Raw genomic sequence first — 21,959 nt, forward strand, 5'->3', positions numbered from 1 at the left:
TGGTCCAAGCTGGCTTGTGTTTCTGCAGATACAAAGTTCTCAAGAACCTTGTGGGTCTCCTGTGTATGTCATGGGGATCTACTCTTAGATATCAGGCTCTTCCGCAGATATTTTCTAGATACTCCTATCTCTACTTTTGGCTTCTACTGAGATGGTTCCAGAGAAATTCCCCCCCCCCCCAATTTCCTAGATGCTCTCTGGTTTGATGTAGGGCATCTGTGAGTCACACACTTAATCTTTTCAAAGAACCTTTCATGTGACTGAATACTCTGAGCTTTTGATTTTTCTGAGATGTTAGCACAATGTACAGTCGTCCCCTCAGCCTTCTCTCTGGAGTGCGCTTTCCTGTTAGAGAATCTCTTAATTATAATGTCTTTTGCAATCTGGGTAGGCTGAGAATTTCCAAAATTATCAATTCTTGGCTTCCTTTCTATTTAACAGCTCTGTTGATTTAGCTCTTTCTTTTCTACTATAAGCCGTGAGATGAAACCAGGCCATGCCTTCAACATTTTGCATGGAAATCTCCTCGGCTAAATATCCATTTTTATCCATTACAAGTTTTGCTTTCCGCATAATTGTGGGACACAATTCCACCGAGCTTTCTGCCGCTATATAATAGGGATCTCTTCCTTCCAGTTTCCAGTATCCTGTTCCTCATTTTCTTCCAAGTCCTCACCATCCGTGCCCTTAATGTACACATTTCTCTTAACAGTCTGGTCACGACGATTCAGGTATTTTCTATGGCGATTTAGGTTTTCTTCATCGTACTCCTTCATTCTACGTCATCACTAGCAGAGTCATTAACGTCCCTATGTCTATGAACAATCTTTTTAAGGCAGTGTAGGCTTTTGCTCCCGTGCTCCTGGAAATTCTGGTTGCTGTTCTGTGTCCGATTCCAAAGCCACTTCCACATTTAGGTATTTGTTATAGCAGCAGCTGTCTTGGAGGCAAAATCTGTATTAGTTGCCGATTGCTGCTGTAACAAATTACCATGCACTTAGTAGCTTAAGACAACAAAAATTAATTTCTTACAGTTCTGTAGGTCCGAAGGCTGACGTGGATCTCACGGCGTCGGCGGGGCTGTGTTCCTTTCTGGAGGCTGTAGGGGAGAGTCTGATTCCATGACTTTCTAGTTTTTAGAAGCTGCCCACATTACTTGGCTTGTGGCATCGCGTCATCTCGACCTCCTCTTTTGTCACTTTCTTCCACATTTTAAGGACCGGTTGTGATTACATTTGGCCGACCCAGATAATCCAGGATAATCTCTTCATTTTAAGGTCAATGAGCCACTTTAATTCCACCTATGACCTTAATTCCCTTTTGCCTTGTAATGTAACATACTCAGAGGTTTTGGGGGGTGAGGACATGGAGTTTTTCTGCTTACCACAACCTCCTGGTTCAGCTCTGCACACTTCTGCTAGCCTGCATTATCTGCCTTCAAGGGAGGAAAGAGGCCAGCTATACTCATTGGTGCTTGGCCTCAGAGCCAGCCTGACCTGCTGTTCCACTTCAGGACAGGACTTGGCCTTTGTGGCAGGTGGGACTGCAGCGTGTGGCTCCTGCAGGCTCTCCTTGAGCCATAGATCCTGGCGCTGATGCATGGTGGGCCTCGAACGAGGGAGCGGCTTCTGCAGTGGGTCAGGCCTGAGCCAGCATTCAGGGCAGGAGAGGCAGGATAGTCTAGTGGTTAGTGAGTGAATGGGAATGGGGGTGGAGGGACATCTGCCACTTGCTAGCTGTGTGTGCCCAGGGCTTGCTTCCCTTCTTGGGGCCTCAGTCTGCAGTTACAAAGAAGGGGACAGTAACAGTACCTACCTCCTAGTATGTGCAAGAATCAAATGAGAAAATGCTGGCAGAGAAAATGCCTTGCAGAGAATGTTCCATAAACAGTAAGTACTGTGGTTGTTATGAGTTTGGTCCTGCATCTGTCTGCTCTTTGCTGTGTGGCCTCAGTTTCCCCATCTATGAAATAAGGTGAGTGATGGTCTGTTAACTTCCTCTCGCTTCCCTCCCCTTCCCCTTGCACTGGTGCTGACTCTACATGCGTGGATGTCGTTGAGTTGAGGAATATTCTGGGATGGATGACCAGCTCTGGCACCTGGTTGGAGGTAAGGAACAGGGCAGGCACTTGGTCCCCTTGTTGTCTGTGACCCCTGCTCCCTCAGGCCTGGTTTGAGGTCGATTGTGTCTCTGGGGGCCAAGTCCCTGGTAGGCACTGAGATGGTGAGGATGCCCCACCCAGCCTGGGAGCTCTGGCCTGACGGCCTCTGTCTCCTTCACACTCTGATATCCAGGCCCCCATGGGCCTGGGGCTAGCTGAGGGGGAAGCTCACATCACAGTTTGCTGGAAGCAGCCTGAGGAGAGGGCCTCAGGGTTTGCCCAGTGCACCTGTGTGCTGCACCGGGCTTCCAGGTGGTGCAGAGACACAGATGGGTAGGTTTGAAGTTTCCCAAGAAGAGATTAGGAATATGGCCAGATGCCCCCTCGGCTGACTTTGTATCCTTGCAGGCCTAGAAAGACACCTGTTTGGGTTCGGGCTGCCCCGTGGGGAGCGCAGTCTGTGGTGTGCGCTGAAGTCTGCTCCGATGTCTTGCCGCTCTTACCACCTCGGGCTCTGGGAGCATCGATCTGCAATCCTAGGACACCAGGGCTGCTCTGTGCCCTCTGTGGCCAGGCCTCCTCATCAGCCAGGGGTGGAGCTGACCCTTCTCTCTGGCGAGAGACCGCCTTCAGATCACAACACAGCACCATAGTATCTTGCAAGCCCTGTGGTCTCTGCTTGAACGACTGGATTTTTGGGACCCTGCCCCAAGGTCTCCCTTTTCGGAGAGGATGGGCAGCTCCTTTCCTGGAGGAGGAAACCTAGATGACTCTTCTGTAGCACTGGGAGTCAGGAGACTCCTTCCTCCAATTGCTCAGTGCCCTTTGAGCATGCCCTTGGACAGACCTGTGCTCATGGCAGACATCACCAATTGATTTCAGCACTTATTTCTTCTGAGCCCAGATACGGCCTTATAATCCTTCTGAACACAGTACCCTTGGCAACCGCTTCCAATTGATCGTCCCTGGAAGTTCCCTTTTCTCTCTGGTCCTTCGGTATCCTGCAGGATTGGCATAAATGGTTCCCGAATCTGCGTTCCCATTTCTCTGAGCTGCAGAAGGGTCACGACGGTTCTCATTCCTGTAGCTCCCGATGGAAGCACAGGGGAGGCTGTCCATGGAGCACCGTAGAGCTTTGTCCGGTGGGGAACTTGTCTCCTTGGCAATTTTCATTTTCCTAAGGAAATGGGGCAGTGGCGAGGAGACCTTCTGGGGCTTCAAAAAGAATGGTCGGGCCTTTTTGTGGCTCTCATGGAGAGAATCTGGGTGGTTGGAATCTTGTCCGAGTGACCTTTATATTCATCCTGAAGGGACCTTGGAGACCAAAATTCCAGCTTCCCATATTATAGCACAGGGAGCCAAGGCCTAGAATTTTCTCTGTCCTGCTCCGTTTCCTCTGCCCCTAGCACATTCTCCCCCGGGCACCTTGCTTGCTGGTGCCTTCTTTCGTGGTCTGGAATATCTGGTCATTTTCATCCACTTGGATGGCTCTGTCTAGCCCAGGAATGTCCTAGAAACCTGGAGCTGCTGGATATCCATTCTTTTCCCCTTCCCATATGATGCAGGGCACCTCCCAGGGCTCTTTTCAGAACCATTTATTCCTCTTGCAGACTTTGGTAGCAGGGGCTCGCTTCTTCCTTCCTCCCCACCACAGTAGAAGGTCCCCCTTTCTGCTCAGTCGTGTGGCCTGTGGGCCGGTCACGGTCCCTCTTCTGTCCAGGCACTTCCTCAGCAGCTGCGACCTTGATTCTCTGTGACCGGAGGAGCCCTGGGGCCGAGGCTCCCAGCCACCTCCGGTGGCAGTCACTCTGCTCTGCCGGCCACAGAGTCCGGCACCCAGCGTGGCCACGTGAGCTTGGGGTCCACCCTGCGCTTTCTGCCACTGATGTGTCCTGAAGCCGAGTTAATGTTCTTTCTGCTACTTAATTGAATTTTTATCGAAATTTCTCCCCTCTTTTACGCTTGTTTTGGTTCTCTTCCTGCAGCAGACAGCAAAAGCCTCATATAACCCATTTCCTACCAGGCCTTTTTGCAGGATCAGTCATTTTTAAATGACTTTAATCTCCATTTTGTAAGTGATTTTTCGACTCATTTTGTCATACTACTTTGTACTCATTCTAGGGGGAGGGGAAGCCGAGGGCCTGCATTAGTCATTGCTCTTCTCACTTGATCTTCTCGTGTGACAGCATCCCTCCCAAAGGAGAGGAGCAGTGGGAAATTGAGGGTGAAGGCACCGACTCAGAACCAGGCTAACTGGACCCTGGTCCCCCTGCCTGCCAGCTGTTACTGCCACTGGCCAGTTACTCAGCCTCTCTGGGCCTCTGTTTTCTCACCTGTGAATGGGGATAATAATAGCGCCCGTCTCATTGGGCTGTTGAGAGAATCGAATATGTTAACACATGCAAAGCTCTCAGAAGAATGCCCAGCAATAGTAAAGTCTGGACAAGCGTTTACTTGGAAATCAAAAGGTAGCAGGTTGAACGGGCTTTTGTTGCACCTGCCTTCTCCCTGAGTTTTGAACCATTTGAGCCGAAGGGGCTCTTGAGATTGCCTGTGCCCCACTTCTGCACCCCTTCCCTTTCTGCACATCTGTACCGGCCACATGTGTGTGGTATGTGTGCACCTGCGAGGGGAGCGTTACTGCTGTGAGGGAGGGAGCCCTCATCCTCTGCCGGCGTCCCTGCCGGCACCCTGGGCACTCCGGTGCCGGCACATCTCTCTGGCCTGCTCCTAGAGCACGAAGCTGTGCGTCCCCAAAGCAGAGTGTACTGGAAGCGGTGGGCCGGCAGCAGCCAAGGTTAAATGTTTTTAGAACAGAAGGCTTTAAACAGTGTGGTCTGAATTTGGGACTTTATATGTCAACATACACACTTCCCCTGATTGGGCCTTTTCAGCGCAGGGGGCCTTATTGTCATTTCCCGTCAGGTGATTGTAATCTCAGCAGTTGTGTAGTTTGTTGCTCCCAGAATAACGTGCTTTGCTTTAATTCTGAAACTCGTTTGCAGAAAAAGAAAGCCCACCAGGCAGCCCGGCAATGGGCCTTGGGGACTGTGGCACCGGGCGGGTTTCTCTACCACTGGGGGAATAGATCCCGTGCTGCCGGGAGACGTGGCGCTCTGGCCAGACACAACTGGAGCATCGGGTCACGTGACCGAGGGCAAGGCACGCACCTCTCTGAGCCTCAGCTTCCTCATCTCAAAAATGGGATGTCACCGATGGCCGTGAGGATGGAACGAAATTAACCGAGGCAACAGAAGCCCTTAACACGGTGTTGGCACTCGAGGCGTGCGCAAGAAGCGTAGCTACTGATGTCATTAGCACTCGTGGTACTAATTAGTGCTAATTATTATTATTATTGGCCAAATAGTGTTTTTGTGTCATGGCTTCGTTGAAGTGTAATTTGCATACCATAAACTTAACTTGTTTTAGGCGAGCAATTAGCAACTTCGTAGAACTGTGCAGCGCTCGCCACGGTCTGGTTTTAGGGCATTTCCGTGATCTTACAAGGATGTCTCTTGCCCATTTGCAGTCATCCTTGCTACCTGCTCCAGCCTCAGGCAATCACTAATCTGCTTTCTGTCTCTCCAGATGTGCCTTTTCTGGATATTTCATGTAAGTGCTTTTTCTTTTTCTTTTTTTTTTTTTAAACAGTTAAGTTTTATTTTTTATTTTTAAAAATATTTTTAAGTTTGTTTATTTGTTTGAGAGAGAGAGTGCACACCAGCAGGGGAGGGGCCGAGAGAGAGAGGGAGACACAGAATCCGAAGCAGTCTCCAGGCTCCGAGCTGTCAGCACAGAACCCGATGTGGGGCTCCCTCTCACGAACTGTGAGATCATGACTTGAGCCAAAATGAAGAGTCAGACGCTTAACTGACTGAGCCATCCAGGCGCCCCAAATAGTGCTTTTTCACATTAATTTTTCTCATCTGCTTCTCACAATGATTCTTTTTTTTCACATGTAGAAACTGAGTCTGAGAGGTTAAGAGGAATTCTCCTGGGCTGATGAATAAATGGAGGAGAGGGGCTTTGAATGCAGGACTCTGCTCTCGTTCTGTTTTGGGGGTCGGGGGACAGGGCTCGGGAGCAAATGAACGCTGGCAGAAAGACATGTCCTGGCTAGGTCTTTTGGGCAAAGCATCTTCCTGTCTCACTCACCCTTGAGCTGACCTCGGTTCAAGCCTGAGTCCTCCACTCATCAGCCCTGCGAGCGCCTGCACCTCTCTGGTCTCTGGGGGCCCCTCCCTGAACGCAGAGAGCGGGCTGGTTGTGGTCATGCTGTCCGGAAGAGCTCAACGGAGATCCAGCCTGTGACTTTCTCCCCTATGCAGAGGCAGTCTTCTCTAACTGACCTCAGGAGATCCATCCACATCCATGTCCTGGGCAAGGGGCCGCCTGTGGGCGGTCCTGGTGCTGTCTTTTCCTGGGGAAAGTCTCTGTGGCTGTGCCTTAGTTTCCTCGCCGGTACAGTGGGAGGGGCCCTGGCTCCTGCCTCAGCGGTGGTTGTGAGAAAAGCACTTAACAGAGCACCAGGCACACAGGAAGGGCCCCGTGGCAGCTTGAGTGTGTCTGAGCTAAGACATCAAAATAATAAAAAGCCGGTTGAGCCTGGCCAGGGGGCGGGGGCCCAGCAGGTCCCCCAGCTGCCCCAGCCCCAGCCGTCTCCTCCCTTGGGTCCCTTTGTCTGCGCCCCGTGGAGCCCAGCTGGCAAGAGCTGGGAATCACCAGGCAGGGGCTGGGGCATCTCCCACCGCGTCTAATCGGAGGAGCCGTGGCAGCGGCTGTATCTTTCCCGTCCGAAGGGCCCTGTAAATGGGAGGCGCCCAGGGGAGCAGGCGCCCTCACCCCAGGAGAGCGTTCTGGGAGGCTCCCCGTGCCGGGCTGGGCGGCTGGGCTTCAGGGGTGGAGAGGCTGCCAGGAGGTATGGGACTCGGGGCCGTGAGCTTTGGAGAGAGCCTCACCCTCCCTGGCAGAGCTTTGCCGACGCGGCCAGCTGGGGTCAGGCAGATCTTCACACGGTCAGGGCCAGGGCCAGGGGCCAGGGTGGACATCGGGGCAATGGGTGGGGTCTAGGAACAGACTCAGAGCTAGCCCTGAGGGACCTCTCAAGACCCTGCCGCTGGGCTTACTGTCTCTTAAAGTCTTGGGGTTGGCCTGGGACAGCAGAGGCATCTGTGAGCGCCTGGGGGTCCGGGACCCTTGCGGCCAGGGCGATGCCTGTGGCTGCGGTGAGTGTGACCATGTGTGAGCATACGTGTCTGCAGGTGAGTGAGCATGTGTGCATGTATGCGTGTGTGCGAGCCATGGGGGGAACATGGTGTGTGAACGGATGTGTGTGTGCGGAGCGTGGTGCCTGTGGGTAACTGTGTGTGTGAGTGTGTTTATGTGTGCCTGTGCCTGGGAGCGTGGGCCCCCTGCTCTCCCCTTCCGGAGGATCTGGGCTGCCTCCGGCCCAGACTTTCTGGGTTACGTCTGTGAGGCTTTTTCTGGAGACTAAGCTGTGCTGGCGGGGGCAGTGGTTTATTTCCTCAGGGTTACAAGAGCAAGGTCAGTGCAGCCGAATCTGAGCTTTTGTTTGTCTCTCCCCTGCCCGTAGCAGCCTGCGGTCCGTTTCATTCATTATTAAGTTTTAAATCCACCTGATGCGAAACTTGAGCCTCGGAACTCACTCCCTGCTTGGGCTGGCTCGGTCCAACCCCCACCGAGTCTTGAGGCTCAGGGAACTTCACTGGCTCTGTTTACGGTGTCCTGTGTGCCTTTGTTTTTCCAGAAACAGCCAGCCCCTAGTTTCTTTAGTTTTCCTTTGAGGCTGGACAGGGCCAGTGGAGGCCGGGGAGGGTGGGTCATCTGTGCAAGGATGGCCTCCCATACCTGCCAAGGTGGGTTGAAGGGCCCACTGGACTCTGAGCTCTGGGGCCATCTGGGCCCTGGCCCATCCCCTAATCACCCCACATCAGGCCATCTCCTAGGGCCCTGGGAACAGAGCACGCACCCCCACCTTGGGATGGTTTGTGCTGGGAACCCCGCAGATCCTTCTCAAGTACCCTTTGCTTACTCCTGCTTGTGCTGCTGGGTCTGATGCCACGTGCCCGTGACTTGGGCCTCATAGTCTGTCTGCTCCCTGAAGCGGCAGACCCAGCTCCCTCCCCAAATGTGGTGAAGCAGCATTCAATAAGGTGCATTTTATTTTCTTGCAAGGTTTTGCCTGTGCCCCTAAGGATAAGTGGAATTTCCCACCAGGACTAGGGGCTGGAGGGGGAGTCAATCCCCACGTCTTGATCAGGTGAGGACTTGCCTCCTTTTGGCCTACGGGACTGATGGATTGTGAGGTCATTCCTGGTGACTTCCTCCAGGCTGCATCCCGTGGCCCATCAGGGAAGTGCCTGGGACCTCACCTCCCGTGGGGGGGTATGGCGTCCAACGAGGCCCAGGCAGGTGTTGCTGAGGAGAAAGGCGTGTCCGCTCCGTATCCTGCCGCCCCCACCCTGCCACTCCCCTGCAGACCGACGGCCCTCGCGTCCACTTGCTTCCGGCCCCCCGGACTCCCTCCCCTGACTCTCCTGCAGCCGTTGGCCAGCTGCACAGCCTCAGCCCGCGAGCTGTCGAGAAGCTGGCTCTGTCCTTGTTTCTCGGCGGCCCTGGGAATTGCCTCTAATCTCCTTTCCGCCTTCCCCCCGCAGATGGTGACGACGACCCACAACTCTCCTGGGTGGCCTCGTCTCCCTCCAGCAAGGATGTTGCGTCACCCACGCAGATGATCGGAGATGGGTGTGACCTTGGCTTGGGCGAGGAGGAAGGGGGCACAGGCCTGCCGTACCCTTGCCAGTTCTGCGACAAGTCCTTCATCCGCCTGAGCTACTTGAAGAGGCACGAGCAGATCCACAGCGACAAGCTGCCGTTCAAGTGCACCTACTGCAGCCGCCTCTTCAAGCACAAGAGGAGCCGCGACCGGCACATCAAGCTGCACACGGGCGACAAGAAGTACCACTGTCACGAGTGCGAGGCGGCCTTCTCCCGCAGCGACCACCTCAAGATCCACCTGAAGACCCACAGCTCCAGCAAGCCCTTCAAGTGCACCGTGTGCAAGCGCGGCTTCTCCTCCACCAGCTCGCTGCAGAGCCACATGCAGGCGCACAAGAAGAACAAGGAGCACCTGGCCAAGTCGGAGAAGGAGGCCAAGAAGGACGACTTCATGTGCGACTACTGCGAGGACACCTTCAGCCAGACCGAGGAGCTGGAGAAGCACGTGCTCACCCGCCACCCCCAGCTCTCCGAGAAGGCCGACCTGCAGTGCATCCACTGCCCCGAGGTCTTCGTCGACGAGAACGCGCTGCTCGCCCACATCCACCAAGCCCACGCCAACCAGAAACACAAGTGCCCCATGTGCCCCGAGCAGTTCTCCTCGGTGGAGGGCGTCTACTGCCACCTGGACAGCCACCGGCAGCCCGACTCCAGCAACCACAGCGTCAGCCCCGACCCCGTGCTGGGCAGCGTGGCCTCCATGAGCAGCGCCACGCCAGACTCCAGCGCCTCCGTGGAGCGCGGCTCCACCCCGGACTCCACCCTGAAGCCACTGAGGGGCCAGAAGAAGATGCGGGATGACGGGCAGGGCTGGTCCAAGGTGGTCTACAGCTGCCCCTACTGCTCCAAGCGGGACTTTAACAGCCTGGCCGTGCTGGAGATCCACCTGAAGACCATCCACGCGGACAAGCCCCAGCAGAGCCACACGTGCCAGATCTGCCTGGACTCCATGCCCACCCTGTACAACCTCAACGAGCACGTCCGCAAGCTGCACAAGAACCACGCCTACCCCGTGATGCAGTTTGGCAACATCTCCGCCTTCCACTGCAACTATTGCCCCGAGATGTTCGCCGACATCAACAGCCTGCAGGAGCACATCCGCGTCTCCCACTGCGGCCCCAACGTCAACCCGCCTGATGGCAATAACGCCTTCTTCTGCAACCAGTGCTCCATGGGCTTCCTTACCGAGTCCTCCCTCACGGAGCACATCCAGCAGGCCCACTGCGGTGTCGGCAGCACCAAGCTGGAGTCCCCGGTCGTGCAGCCCGCGCAGTCCTTCATGGAGGTCTACTCCTGTCCCTACTGCACGAACTCGCCCATCTTCGGCTCTATCCTGAAGCTCACCAAGCACATCAAGGAGAACCACAAGAACATCCCGCTCGCCCACAGCAAGAAGTCCAAGGCGGAGCAGAGCCCGGTCTCGTCTGACGTGGAGGTGTCTTCCCCGAAGCGGCAGCGGCTCTCGGCCAGCGCCAACTCCATCTCCAACGGCGAGTATCCCTGCAATCAGTGCGACCTCAAGTTCTCCAACTTCGAGAGCTTCCAGACCCACCTGAAGCTGCACCTGGAGCTGTTGCTGCGGAAGCAGGCGTGCCCACAGTGCAAAGAGGACTTTGACTCCCAGGAGTCCCTCCTGCAGCACCTGACGGTGCACTACATGACCACGTCGACCCACTACGTGTGCGAGAGCTGCGACAAGCAGTTCTCCTCTGTGGACGACCTGCAGAAACACCTGCTGGACATGCACACGTTCGTGCTGTACCACTGCACCCTGTGCCAGGAGGTCTTCGACTCCAAGGTGTCCATCCAGGTGCACCTGGCGGTGAAGCACAGCAACGAGAAGAAGATGTACCGCTGCACGGCCTGCAACTGGGACTTCCGCAAGGAGGCCGACCTGCAGGTGCACGTCAAACACAGCCACCTGGGCAACCCGGCCAAGGCGCACAAGTGCATCTTCTGCGGGGAGACCTTCAGCACCGAGGTGGAGCTGCAGTGCCACATCACCACGCACAGCAAGAAATACAACTGCAAGTTCTGCAGCAAGGCCTTCCACGCCATCATCCTGCTGGAGAAGCACCTGCGGGAGAAGCACTGTGTGTTCGATGCCGCCACCGAGAACGGCACGGCCAACGGGGTGCCCCCCGCTGCCGGCAAGAAGGCCGAGCCGGCCGACCTGCAGGGCATGCTGCTGAAGAACCCCGAGGCGCCCAACAGTCACGAGGCCAGCGAGGACGACGTGGATGCGTCGGAGCCCATGTACGGCTGCGACATCTGCGGGGCGGCCTACACCATGGAGGTGCTGCTGCAGAACCACCGGCTGCGGGACCACAACATCCGGCCCGGGGAGGACGACGGCTCGCGCAAGAAGGCTGAGTTCATCAAGGGCAGCCACAAGTGCAACGTGTGCTCGCGGACTTTCTTCTCGGAGAACGGGCTCCGGGAGCACCTGCAGACGCACCGGGGCCCCGCCAAGCACTACATGTGCCCCATCTGCGGTGAGCGCTTCCCCTCCCTGCTGACGCTCACCGAGCACAAGGTGACCCACAGCAAGAGCCTGGACACGGGCACCTGTCGCATCTGCAAGATGCCGCTGCAGAGTGAGGAGGAGTTTATCGAGCACTGTCAGATGCACCCCGACCTGCGCAACTCGCTCACGGGCTTCCGCTGCGTGGTGTGCATGCAGACGGTCACCTCCACGCTGGAGCTCAAGATCCACGGCACCTTCCACATGCAGAAGCTGGCGGGCAGCTCGGCTGCGTCCTCCCCCAACGGCCAGGGGCTGCAGAAGCTCTACAAGTGTGCCCTGTGCCTCAAGGAGTTCCGCAGCAAGCAGGACCTGGTGAAGCTTGACGTCAACGGGCTCCCCTACGGCCTCTGTGCCGGCTGCATGGCCCGTAGCGCCAACGGACAGGTGGGCGGCCTGGCCCCGCCCGAGCCCGCCGACCGGCCCTGCGCCGGCCTCCGCTGTCCCGAGTGCAGCGTCAAGTTCGAGAGTGCCGAGGACCTGGAGAGCCACATGCAGGTGGACCACCGTGACCTCACGCCAGAGACCAGTGGGCCCCGGAAAGGCGCCCAGACGTCGCCAGTGCCCCGGGTAAGAGGCTGTCCCTGCTCCTGGGGGCTCCCCCTGAGCTCTGTACCTCCCGGTGGCGTTCCCTTTAGCAGCCCAGACAAGCAGCGCTCTCGTGCAGCCGCCGGGCACGTCCACTCTGCGGGAGACTCCGGGGTGATCCCCAGGGTTGCCATTTCCCTTCCAGCTGTGTGACGTGGCAGACGTTGTTTATCTCTCCGGGCCTCGTTTGTCAAGTGCTCATCTGTAAAAGGGGAATGACAATTGCCTGGACTTCATGGGATCGCTTTCAGGGACCCGTGGTGTCATATGGGTAAAGGGCCCGATGCACCGGCTGACACACAGCGAACGCTCCATAAATGGTGGCTGTCGTCTTTCATACAGATCTGAGGTGGACGCATTCACTTGTTTGTTGAGTCTCCTTGGGCAAGTCCCTTTGCTCTCTGGGCTTCAGGTTCAGGATTCTTTTCGGTAATCCGTAGAGATAATATCCGCATACAGGGCTCAGGACCTGCACTTAGTTAGGGCCTGATCATGCAGCCTGTAATCACCGGCTGATAGGTTATCATCAACAGCACATCTTTATAGTTAGTGCAGGTGCTGGTGCATGGAAGAGCCTAGGAATGGATTCAGTTGCTGTTCTCATTAATGACTGATTGATGGATTGATTCCTCCATTCATTTGTTCATCAGATTTGCCCTGAGCACCCATTATGTGCCTGGCAGTCAAGGAGAGTCAGAAACGGACCCTACCTTGGGGGCTTCCCGACTAGGGGAGGCCACAGGCCCATAACTAGTAGGTTTCAGGGAGGCAGGGGAAGTTCAGGCTCTGGGAGGGTCCAGGGTGGGTCTGGGTGCCATGGCCAAGGGCCACCTGATGGTGGGCCCGGGGCCTGCCTGGCTCTTGGGTGTCTGACAGTCGGGCCCGGGGTTCCCACTGAGTCTGTTGTCTGTTTCCAGACTGAGGAGGTGCCAAGCAGATCTCGGGAGTGTCTTTCCCTCGAGGGCCGGCTGCTGGCGCCATGGGCGGAAGGCGGAATTTGGGGAAGGACCACGTGCTGCGCGTGCTTGCTGGAAGGTGTAGCTGAGGGTGGTTCACTGTGGGATCAGAGCTGGGATCAGAACTGGCTCCTGGGACTCTGGGATTTTGAGGGTGAGGAGAGGGAAGGGGGGCTGGAGGAGGGTAGAAGGAGAATCTGCAGTGGAAGGGACACATTTGAGGCCCACTGGCCCACTCTCCACTGAGGTCCAACAGGCCAACGGCCTGTCCACGTTCCCCCTGGCTGGAGAAACACCTGAATGAGGGCAGAGCGGAGCGTTCTTCTGGGGGTCTGAGGCCTGTTCTCAAAGGCCTGTCTGGAGCAGAGAGCTCCCTTTTGGGCCCATAACACCTCACCCTCTCAAGGCCTTTTGACCGAACCAGGTGTCTGGAGAAGGGTCCCATAGGTCACCCCTGAGAGGTTCTGTGCACTGGCCCTGGTGCCCACTGCTCGGCTCTGCTCAGCCTCGGCTTGCTGGCCGGCCAGTGTGGGTGGGCCGGGAAGCCTTTGGGCCCTGGAATCAGACGGGCTGGGTTAAAATCTCCTTCTTCCAGGACCCCCCAGGGATTTGATCTCTCCAGGCCTCTGCCCTCTCCTGTAAAGCCAGAGAGTAGTAATAGCAGCAGCAACAGTATCTATCTCCAGAGCTGACATCACCTGGGAGGCACTGGGGGGCCATTCTGGGTTTTGTTGTTGTTGTTTTTGTTGTTGATTTATTTTGAGAGAGAAAGTGAGCAGGGGAGGTGCGGAGAGTGAGTGAGAGAGAATCCCAAGCAGGCTCATGCTGTCAGCACAGAGCCCGATGCAAGGCTCAAACTCACGAACCGTGAGATCACGACCTGAGCCGAAACCAGGACTGACTGAGCCACTCAGGCGCCCCCCATTCTGGGTTTTTAAGGAGCATCTGCTCTGATTGTTCAGTACCTGCCCCTCTCCCGTTGTTAAACATCGTGACTATTTTCTGTGCGGACCTCCGTGTTTTGCCCTGAGGCCTAAGCGAGCAGAAGAAGTGCTGGGCACACAGTGAACATCACTTGGTATTTATCCCGTTTATAACCACAACTCACACTTATGGGGGGATAAGGATGTACTGAGCACTTTATGTCTATACTATGATACTGCCTTTACAGATGAAGAAATGGAGATACAGAACAGTTTGCCCTCAGGCCCCGGCTTTCAAGAGGCAGAGAAGGGATTTGAACCCAGGTAGTGTGGTGCCACAGCCGACCTCTTGACCCACATTCTGCCTATCGCCTCTGCAGCCCATCCTGGTTGCAGGCTGGGGTGGGCTCCAGGGTGGTCACCCCTCTCGTTCAGACCACGGGACAGTGTGGCGGGACTGGGGCCCTGTACACCCTCCTTCCACGTGCTCCCAGCCCCATCCCTGCCTTCCCATGCTGCCCACCACGGCGCTGGGGCTCCTGGCAGCCACAGGGCTGCTTCTAGAGTCTCCTCCTCCTCCACAGTCTCTGCTCTGGATTCTGCGTCAGTACCACTTCATAAAGCCCCTACTGTGTGGGCCACGGCAACAACCTGGGAGCCTTGCTGTGACCTCTGTTTTGGCAAAGGCGGTATCCAGGCTCAGAAAGGTGGAACTGTATACTCAGGGATGCACAGCTGTGCATGGCAGCTCAGGGATTCACACCCGAGGGGCCTTGTTTTCTGGGAGCCCGACAGACCTTCCTCTCCCCATCCCAGGCCTTGTGAGAGAAGAGAGGAACAATCACATCTAGAGACCTGGGCAGATGGGCCGTTTGCAGAAAGGAGCTAGACAAAGCCCGGAACCTCCCCAGTGAAGGCCCAGCCTCTGGGGCCTTGCCCCCTGCCTGGGCACGCCTGGGGGCAGGGGCCCAGCTGTCTGTTCACCCACCCTCCCTCCCCCAGGACTCACGCATGTAAGAGCAGACTCTGGGGGCTATGCAAGGGCTTGGGGGCTGGCAGGCTGGGACCCTCGGGAGTGTATCCATAGCAACCAGTTCTCGGAGGACTGGGTTCTGGTGGGGCTGAGGCTGCTGTTGGCTGGAGCGTGAAGCATTGAGGTTCCCTCCCCCCGCCCCCCGCCCATGCTCTGCTTATGGGTAATAACAACATCACCCCAACTCTGGGCCACTGTGGGCGGACCCCAGCCCTCCATTGACTCCCCAGGTCCTCACAGTGCCAGATGGGGCAGACTGGGTGCTCTCACACTGGTTAGAGGCCTTGGCCAGGCCGCACCAGCTCTCTGTCCCCTGGCCCAGGACTGTCGAATGTGTTCTGGGACACGGGGCTGAGAAAGGCTGCTCAGACGGGCTCCAGAGGCAGCCCTCCTGGCATCAAACCCCAGTCCCCTTGCCCAGTAGTGCGGGGCTCTGGCCAAGTGGCTTGGCCTCTTCAAACTCCACTTTCTCCACCCTTAAAGTGGGGTTCACAGAGTGATTGTGAGTCTTCAGAATAAACAGAGCCTGCACATAGTAGGTGCTCAGTAAATGTGAGCTGCTGTCATGATCGTGGAAATTCAGTAGCTATGGGCTGTCTTTCCTGTCTCTCCCTCGCTTCTCATCTCCTGTCTCTGCTGGTCTCAAGCGTGTTCTCTCTCCACCCCGGGCTCCTCTCTGAGGTTGCTGGGGGCCACACAGGGGCAGGCAGCCCTGGCCACAGGCCCAGGAGAACCATGGGAGGGACCCGGGGGAGGGGGCTTATGGCAGAGCAGGTGCTTTGAATGCCAAGTTCTGTCTTTCTGTAATTATGTCTCCTGGTGGGGGCTGAAGCTCCAGAGGAGGAGGGGGTCTCTGGGGGACAGAGAAGGGGAGACAGCCCAAGAGGAGGTGTTGGGGTGAGGACGAGGTCTGGCCAAGGTTGTAGCGGGAGGGAGGCAGAGTAAGAGAGCCCTCACCTGCTTGTGCCTGAACTCATGTTCCACCAACATGGAGGACCAGATGGTGCTGGCCGGGTGCCTGCTGCCCTGGGCCTTGGGCACCCATGGCCTTGCACGCGAGGCCGGGAGGGCCGTCTTTTGGAGGAGGGGGCTCTGGGTATAATACACATGCTTAATGAATGTTGGTGCTGGTGAACCTATGTGTGTGGCAAGGCGTGGATGCACATATGGGCAGTTGGGGGTCTACACTTGTGTCCACAAGGGTGTGTATTGGGGGTGGGGTCTGTGCGTGTGCTTGTGTCACAGCTACTTGTGCAGCTGTGGGCACATTCGGGCATGATGGATCCAGTGAGAGCTGAAAGCCTTCACGTCCCAGGATGAATTTGGATACGTCAACCTGTGTGAACGTGTGGTCCATGAGGATGCCTCCACTGCTCTGAGGGTGTTGCACCCGTGTGTCTGTGTTAGAGGGAGCAGATTGCCGTGTGTGTGGTGGGGGTTGGGGGTCTTGTGTGTTGACAGTGAGTTGTGACAAGGGAGTGTACGTGTGTCTGTTTGCATGTCTGTGTGTGTCCTCATGGGCGTGTCCATGCCTGTGCATGCAGTCTGTGTGTGTGTGTGTGTGTGTGTGTGTGTGTGCGCGCGTGCGCACCCAGGCTCTTGTGGTCAGCAATGTCACCTCCCTTGGGAATCCCCTGGAGCATTTTCCCCATCAGGAGGGGCCCTATTATTGGCCAGTCTTTTTCCTGCCACTGAGGGGTGGCCATGTGGTGGAGGAGTATTGGAGGTAACTTCTCATCCTGCCTAGCCCCTGGTGATTTATTTTCCAAGCACAGCAACCCACTTCATTCACCTGCTCCTAGGAGGAACAATCAAAATCACTTTGATCATGGATAGTCCTCTGCACTGGTCTGGACTGGCCATGGCTGTGGCCTCCACAGCCTTCCATCCAGCAGGCCTGCCCTGAGCGTCCTTGGTATGGAGCTTCCTGGGGTGTGCTTTGTTCTTGTATTGACTTCTTCCTTCTTCTTTCCCTTCCTATGTGATGGCAAGAGGGCAGGGGACACATGTGGGAAGGAATGAATGATTCTGACAATGGAAGACCCAAGATCATTGCTCTCCATGAGCACGGACGTGGAGTTGAGCTGAGATGGGGGCTTTGGGACTGTGTACCCCCAGAAGGCCTCAGCCCCCACAGTCTCTTCTGGTCTGAATTTCTCCTCTGTCTGTTGTGAGGCCAGAAACCCCAGCTCTGTCCGACCCCCCGCCTCACGCCCTACTTCTTGGGCATTACCCTGCAGAATGCCTGCCTCTGGGCCACTGTTCTGAACCCCTAGGTTTTCTGAAACACTGGGGGAAAGGGCCCTGGTCTTATCAGAGTGGGTTCTGGAACCTGAGGGGGGACCCTGCCTCTGGAACCAAAGCTCCCAGCACCAGCTAGGACAGCTGTTTCCTCATTGATTCGTTCAACAAGCATTTGCTCAGCAGCAATAACAATTGTAATAAAAGTTAAGTCATTATTAGGCACTCCTTCTGGGCCAGGTCCTGTGCTGGGTAGTGAGGATCCAAGATACAGAAGGCATCTTTGGTTCTCTTTGCTCCTCCTGCCCCCTAGTAAAGTGCTTTGCAACATAATATTTGCAACTTGGCTCATTTGTTCAACAAATGCTTTCCATGTACTTAGTCTCTGCTGGCCGTGGGACCTCACAGGTGGACAAAGTGCATCCTGGCCCTCTGGGTGCTCACGATGCAGTGGGGGAGCAAACAAGTCAATTAGCCACGACGAATCCATGTGCTGATTAACTAGATGCTTTAAGCATAAGCTCGGGGGCCTGGGGAGCCCCTGAACTCATCCTGGGGTGGGAAGAGGAGGCCTCTCAGCAGAGGTGACATTTGAACAGAGTCCTCAGGATGGAAAGGGTACTCCGAGTGGAGGAGACAGCGTGGGCAAAGGCCTGGAGGTGGGACCAGGCCCTTGAGGGAAACTGCAGATGTGGTCAGAGCCATCCTGGGAACTGAGGCAGTTGAGCCCCCTGGTGGTTTATCCTGGCTGCATGTTTGAGGGTCTGGCCCGAGTGTTCCACCAAGAAATCCAAAGCCCTGCCCCCTTTTCCAGAGGTCAGGGGAGGTCCCTTCATCCCTGAGCTGCAGTGGTCTTCAAAAAGCTTGGATGTTTTGGATCCCAATACGACCCTGCCCCCTTCAAAAAAACTCACAGCCACAGACTTTCCCCCACACAGGCAATACCACCCCTGTCCAGAGGGGGCTGTTTTCACAATCACCCACCCAGGCTTAGTTGTTGAGAAGATTCTTTGGAACGGGTCTTCAAGAAGCTCTGAAGCTTCTGATGATCTCCATTTTCCTCCTTCTACCTCCTAAAGGCAGCTGGTATTAGCTTCCTGTGTGTGGAAGCCAGCTGTAGGATCACCAGCAACCTTGTGGGCCTAGTGAGGAATTCTTCAGTTACTTGTAAGCACCAGGACTGGCAGGAGCAGTATCCCCTGCTCGGCCACATGGCCCTTATCTCTTATGTAAAGAGATAGAGTAGTTGGATGGGTGGAAAGATAGATGTATGGTTGGATTGGTAGATGGATGTAGGAGAAGACAGAAGGATGAGTAGACAGAGGATGGATAAATGGAGGGTGGATGAATGAATAGGTGGATGGGTAGGTGTGTATTACCTAGATGGCTGATAAGATAGCTAGATGGATTGATGGGTAGACGGATGGGTGTGTGTGTGTGTGTGTGTGTGTGTGTGTGTAGACAGTGAGCAGGTGGATGGATGATGGGTGGATGGATGGATGGATGGATGGATGGATTTGAGCATGCTCCCAGAAGGGCAGCCTCCTTCAACTTCTTTTCCATGGTTATACTGTGTGTTCTCACCTTGGGATGGTGACTCCCATCATGGCAATTTCCCCAGATGTAACAGAGGAGCACCTCCTTTGGAATGCAGCCTAGTCCCCTGCCCCAGGCTGAAGAGCTGGATTTGGAGGCAGGTGGGGAGAGAATGACCAGAAGAGACCTGGGAGGGGACCAGAGCCATTCTGGCAAGTCTTGAATGAAGACCTCCAGGCACTTTTGCTTTCTGCTCTTTTCCACTTCCTGACTATCTAATTCCTTTCTTTTTGGCTTCCAAACAGAAAAAGACATACCAGTGCATCAAGTGCCAGATGACCTTTGAGAACGAGAGAGAGATCCAAATCCATGTTGCCAACCACATGATTGGTAAGAGAGCGTTTCCTCCCACCCATGCTGGGGCCACTCATCGGGCTTTGAAATTTGTGGTTCCAATCATCATTTCGCTGCTTTTAGGGCAAAAGATGGAGTCACTGCTGCCGTTTCCGAGACATTTCAAATGGGAGTAAAATGTAAGAGCTGGAGCTCTACTCACATTACAATCAAACTTTTGACAATCTCTTCCATTTCCCAGCATAAATTTCCCTCCATTTCTGAAACGAAGTGCTTTCCAGTTGTCAAGCACTCAGGGGCAATTATGCTTCAATTTTATATGTCATGACATTGAATAGATTTAACTGCTCACATTTCCCCACTAAACGTGGTGAATTCCTCAGGCACGTTGTCAAAACAGAATGCTTACAAAGGTATTTCACTACTTTCCCTATTCTTCTTCAAGTGGTTTTGGACTTTGGAAAATTCAGCCTTTCTGGAAAGGGAACTTTCAAAGTGCCTTCGTGTTGTTCCCTCTTGGTCCGAGGTGGGGAGGGGAAGTTGTGATTGTGAGGTCTTACGTGCCTTCCGTTGGATGGGTGTTGTCTTGCCGGCAGCCGGGGATGCCCTGCGTGTCAGAGGGAGCACGGCTGGATTTCTGGTGAGCGTGGAGCTGGCCCAGGGTGGGTGGAGGATTTGGCAGTGAGGGCTTCGGGAGCTTCTGGAATGCTGGTGCCCTGGGTCTTTGGTGGAAGTATGATCACCTTCTCCAAGACCCTTGCAGTCTGAGCAGTGAGGCTTCAAGCGTGTGTTGGGCATCCTGACCCTTCACTTCCTCTAACATTTTTTAATTGTAGTCTTGCGGACCGAGTACTGTTTTACAAAACTCTTAATTGCATGCATTCAAAAACACCCATTAACTGTGCTACTCAATGAATTCCCAGGAACCGAGCGCAACTGTGTAACCAACACCTAGCCGAGGAAGCCGACCATTTCCGCATCCCAGAAGTCCCCTCCTGGCCCCTCCAGCCCCTCCCCCCAGCAATGAAATGTCACTATCCTGATGTCGCTGGCATAAGGCTTTTTTTTTTTTTTGCCCATTTTGCACTTTCTATAAATGAGAGCATACAGTCTCTGCTCTTTTGTGTTGGGTGCCTTTCCTTCATTCACGTTAGTGCCTGTGGTTGGACATCGCCCCTTCTCACTGGTGTATGATAGTCTGTTGTGTGAACACATCACCATTTATCTTGTCTGTTCTACTCTTTTTTTTCTTCTTTCTTTTCTTTTTGAGAGCGAACAAGAGCATGCGTGCATGAGCATGAACAGGGGAGGGACAGAGGGAGAGGGAGACAGAGAATCCCACGCAGGTTCCACGCCCAGAATGGAGCCCGACGCACGGCTCGATCCTACAACTGTGAGATCGTGACCTAAGCCAAAATCAAGAGTTGGACGCTTAACCGACCGAGCCACCCAGGCACCCCTTGTCTATTCGGTTTTTGATGGGCATCTTGGTCATTTTCATTTTGGAGTTGTTTCAGATAATGTGCTGCTATGGGCATTGTTGGTCTATGGGTTTTGGTGAACACGTGCATATGATTTTAATGGGAATGTTGGTAGTGGAATTGGTGGGTCATGGAATACGAGTAGGTTCACCTTCAGTAGATACAGGTAGTTGTATGAAATTATGCCCCCGCGGGCAATGTGAGAATTCTCCACAGCCGTGCCACCGTCCACGTTCTCCGCAACAAGAACCATTGTTGAGATGCTTCTTTAGTGAAGCTGTGCTCAGGGAGAGGATGCTGCAGCCATCCTAGCTGCACCATTGGTGAGCTCTGTGGGTTTGAGGATCCAGTGTCCCAGTGATTCAGGGTGGTTCCCTTGAAGGCATTGGCCCTGACTGTGTGCGTGGTGGGGCTCTCCCAGTGGTGAGGGGACACCAGGAGCTGATGAGGGGCAGGTGAGGCCCTGGGAGTTCAGCCTGACAGGGAGATTGGTGGCTTTTTAATTTCTTCTGTTTGAAAGCCCCCTGCCGAAGTAGAAGAAGGAAACTAGCCTGTCAGTCACTGGCTGCTGGGAGCGCTTTCATGGGAGTGTCAAGGAGGTAAAGATGAAGATATCTAAAAATGTTTGCCTTTGTAGCAGGTGTTAATGTGTGTGCTTGTTTGTAAGCACGAAGGGCGAGAGCCTGGCTAATTGGACCACAGTGATTTCAAAGGTGCTCCCCCCACCCTCCACCTTTCCTTCTGTGCTGAGCCCGGAAGCTGTGTGTCCTCAGGTGGAAGGTGAGGGGGGGGTGCTTCTAACTAGAAGGTGGGCAGTGGAAAGGGGGGGGTTGAGGGGAATCTGGGCCTTTGTGTGAGCGGAGGGCCAGGCTCCGGAGAGAGGCAGTCCCATCTGGTGGCTGGACAGGGCCCCTCACCCGAGCCTGACTCTGCAGCACTGCGAGCTGGCCTGGTTCCCAGGACATGTGGGAAGCAAGCAGCAAGGAGCTGTTGGTCTCCGAGCCTGGGGGTCCCAAGTGAGACGTTCACGCAATGAACAGTATCATCGTGCAGGACCACATGGGCTGGGGACCCCGATGAGAGACCTGCCTCTGGCAGGGCGGCACCTCCTCTTGCTCTAACCTGCCCTCCCCACCGGCTTGCCCTCCCCTGGCCTCATCACCCTCATCTGTCAGAGAACACTGACTACTGAGCACCTGCTGCATGTCGAGCGCTGGGACGGTCCCTCAGGTGGTAGAGGGAGCAGGGGACAGGGTCCCCATCCGCAGAGGCCTCACGGCACCCCGTGGGAGACCCCGCAGCACACGCATCACGCAGCGAAGGGGGGTCTCACTGGGCGAGAGCACTAGAGCAGCCACCATGCACTGAGCCACACCGCGTGGCAGGCACTCTGTGTAGGTATTCATCCTTCATCTCATAGAGGA

At 55.3% G+C, this 21,959-nt stretch overlaps 1 protein-coding gene across 1 annotated transcript in view; it reads left to right on the forward strand.

Moving 5' to 3' along the window:
• ZNF423 (zinc finger protein 423) overlaps window positions 1-21,959 on the forward strand; it is a 272,529-nt gene that overhangs the window by 122,587 nt on the left and 127,983 nt on the right. Inside the window, exons 3-4 of the mRNA XM_032591421.1 lie at window positions 8,779-11,993; window positions 19,006-19,090. Coding sequence (XP_032447312.1) covers window positions 8,853-11,993; window positions 19,006-19,090 — 3,226 coding nt within the window. The 5' untranslated portion in view covers window positions 8,779-8,852. The remainder of the gene's footprint in view (window positions 1-8,778; window positions 11,994-19,005; window positions 19,091-21,959) is intronic.

The sequence above is a fragment of the Lynx canadensis genome, chromosome E2, assembly GCF_007474595.2.
Source record: "Lynx canadensis isolate LIC74 chromosome E2, mLynCan4.pri.v2, whole genome shotgun sequence".
NCBI lineage: Eukaryota > Metazoa > Chordata > Mammalia > Carnivora > Felidae > Lynx > Lynx canadensis.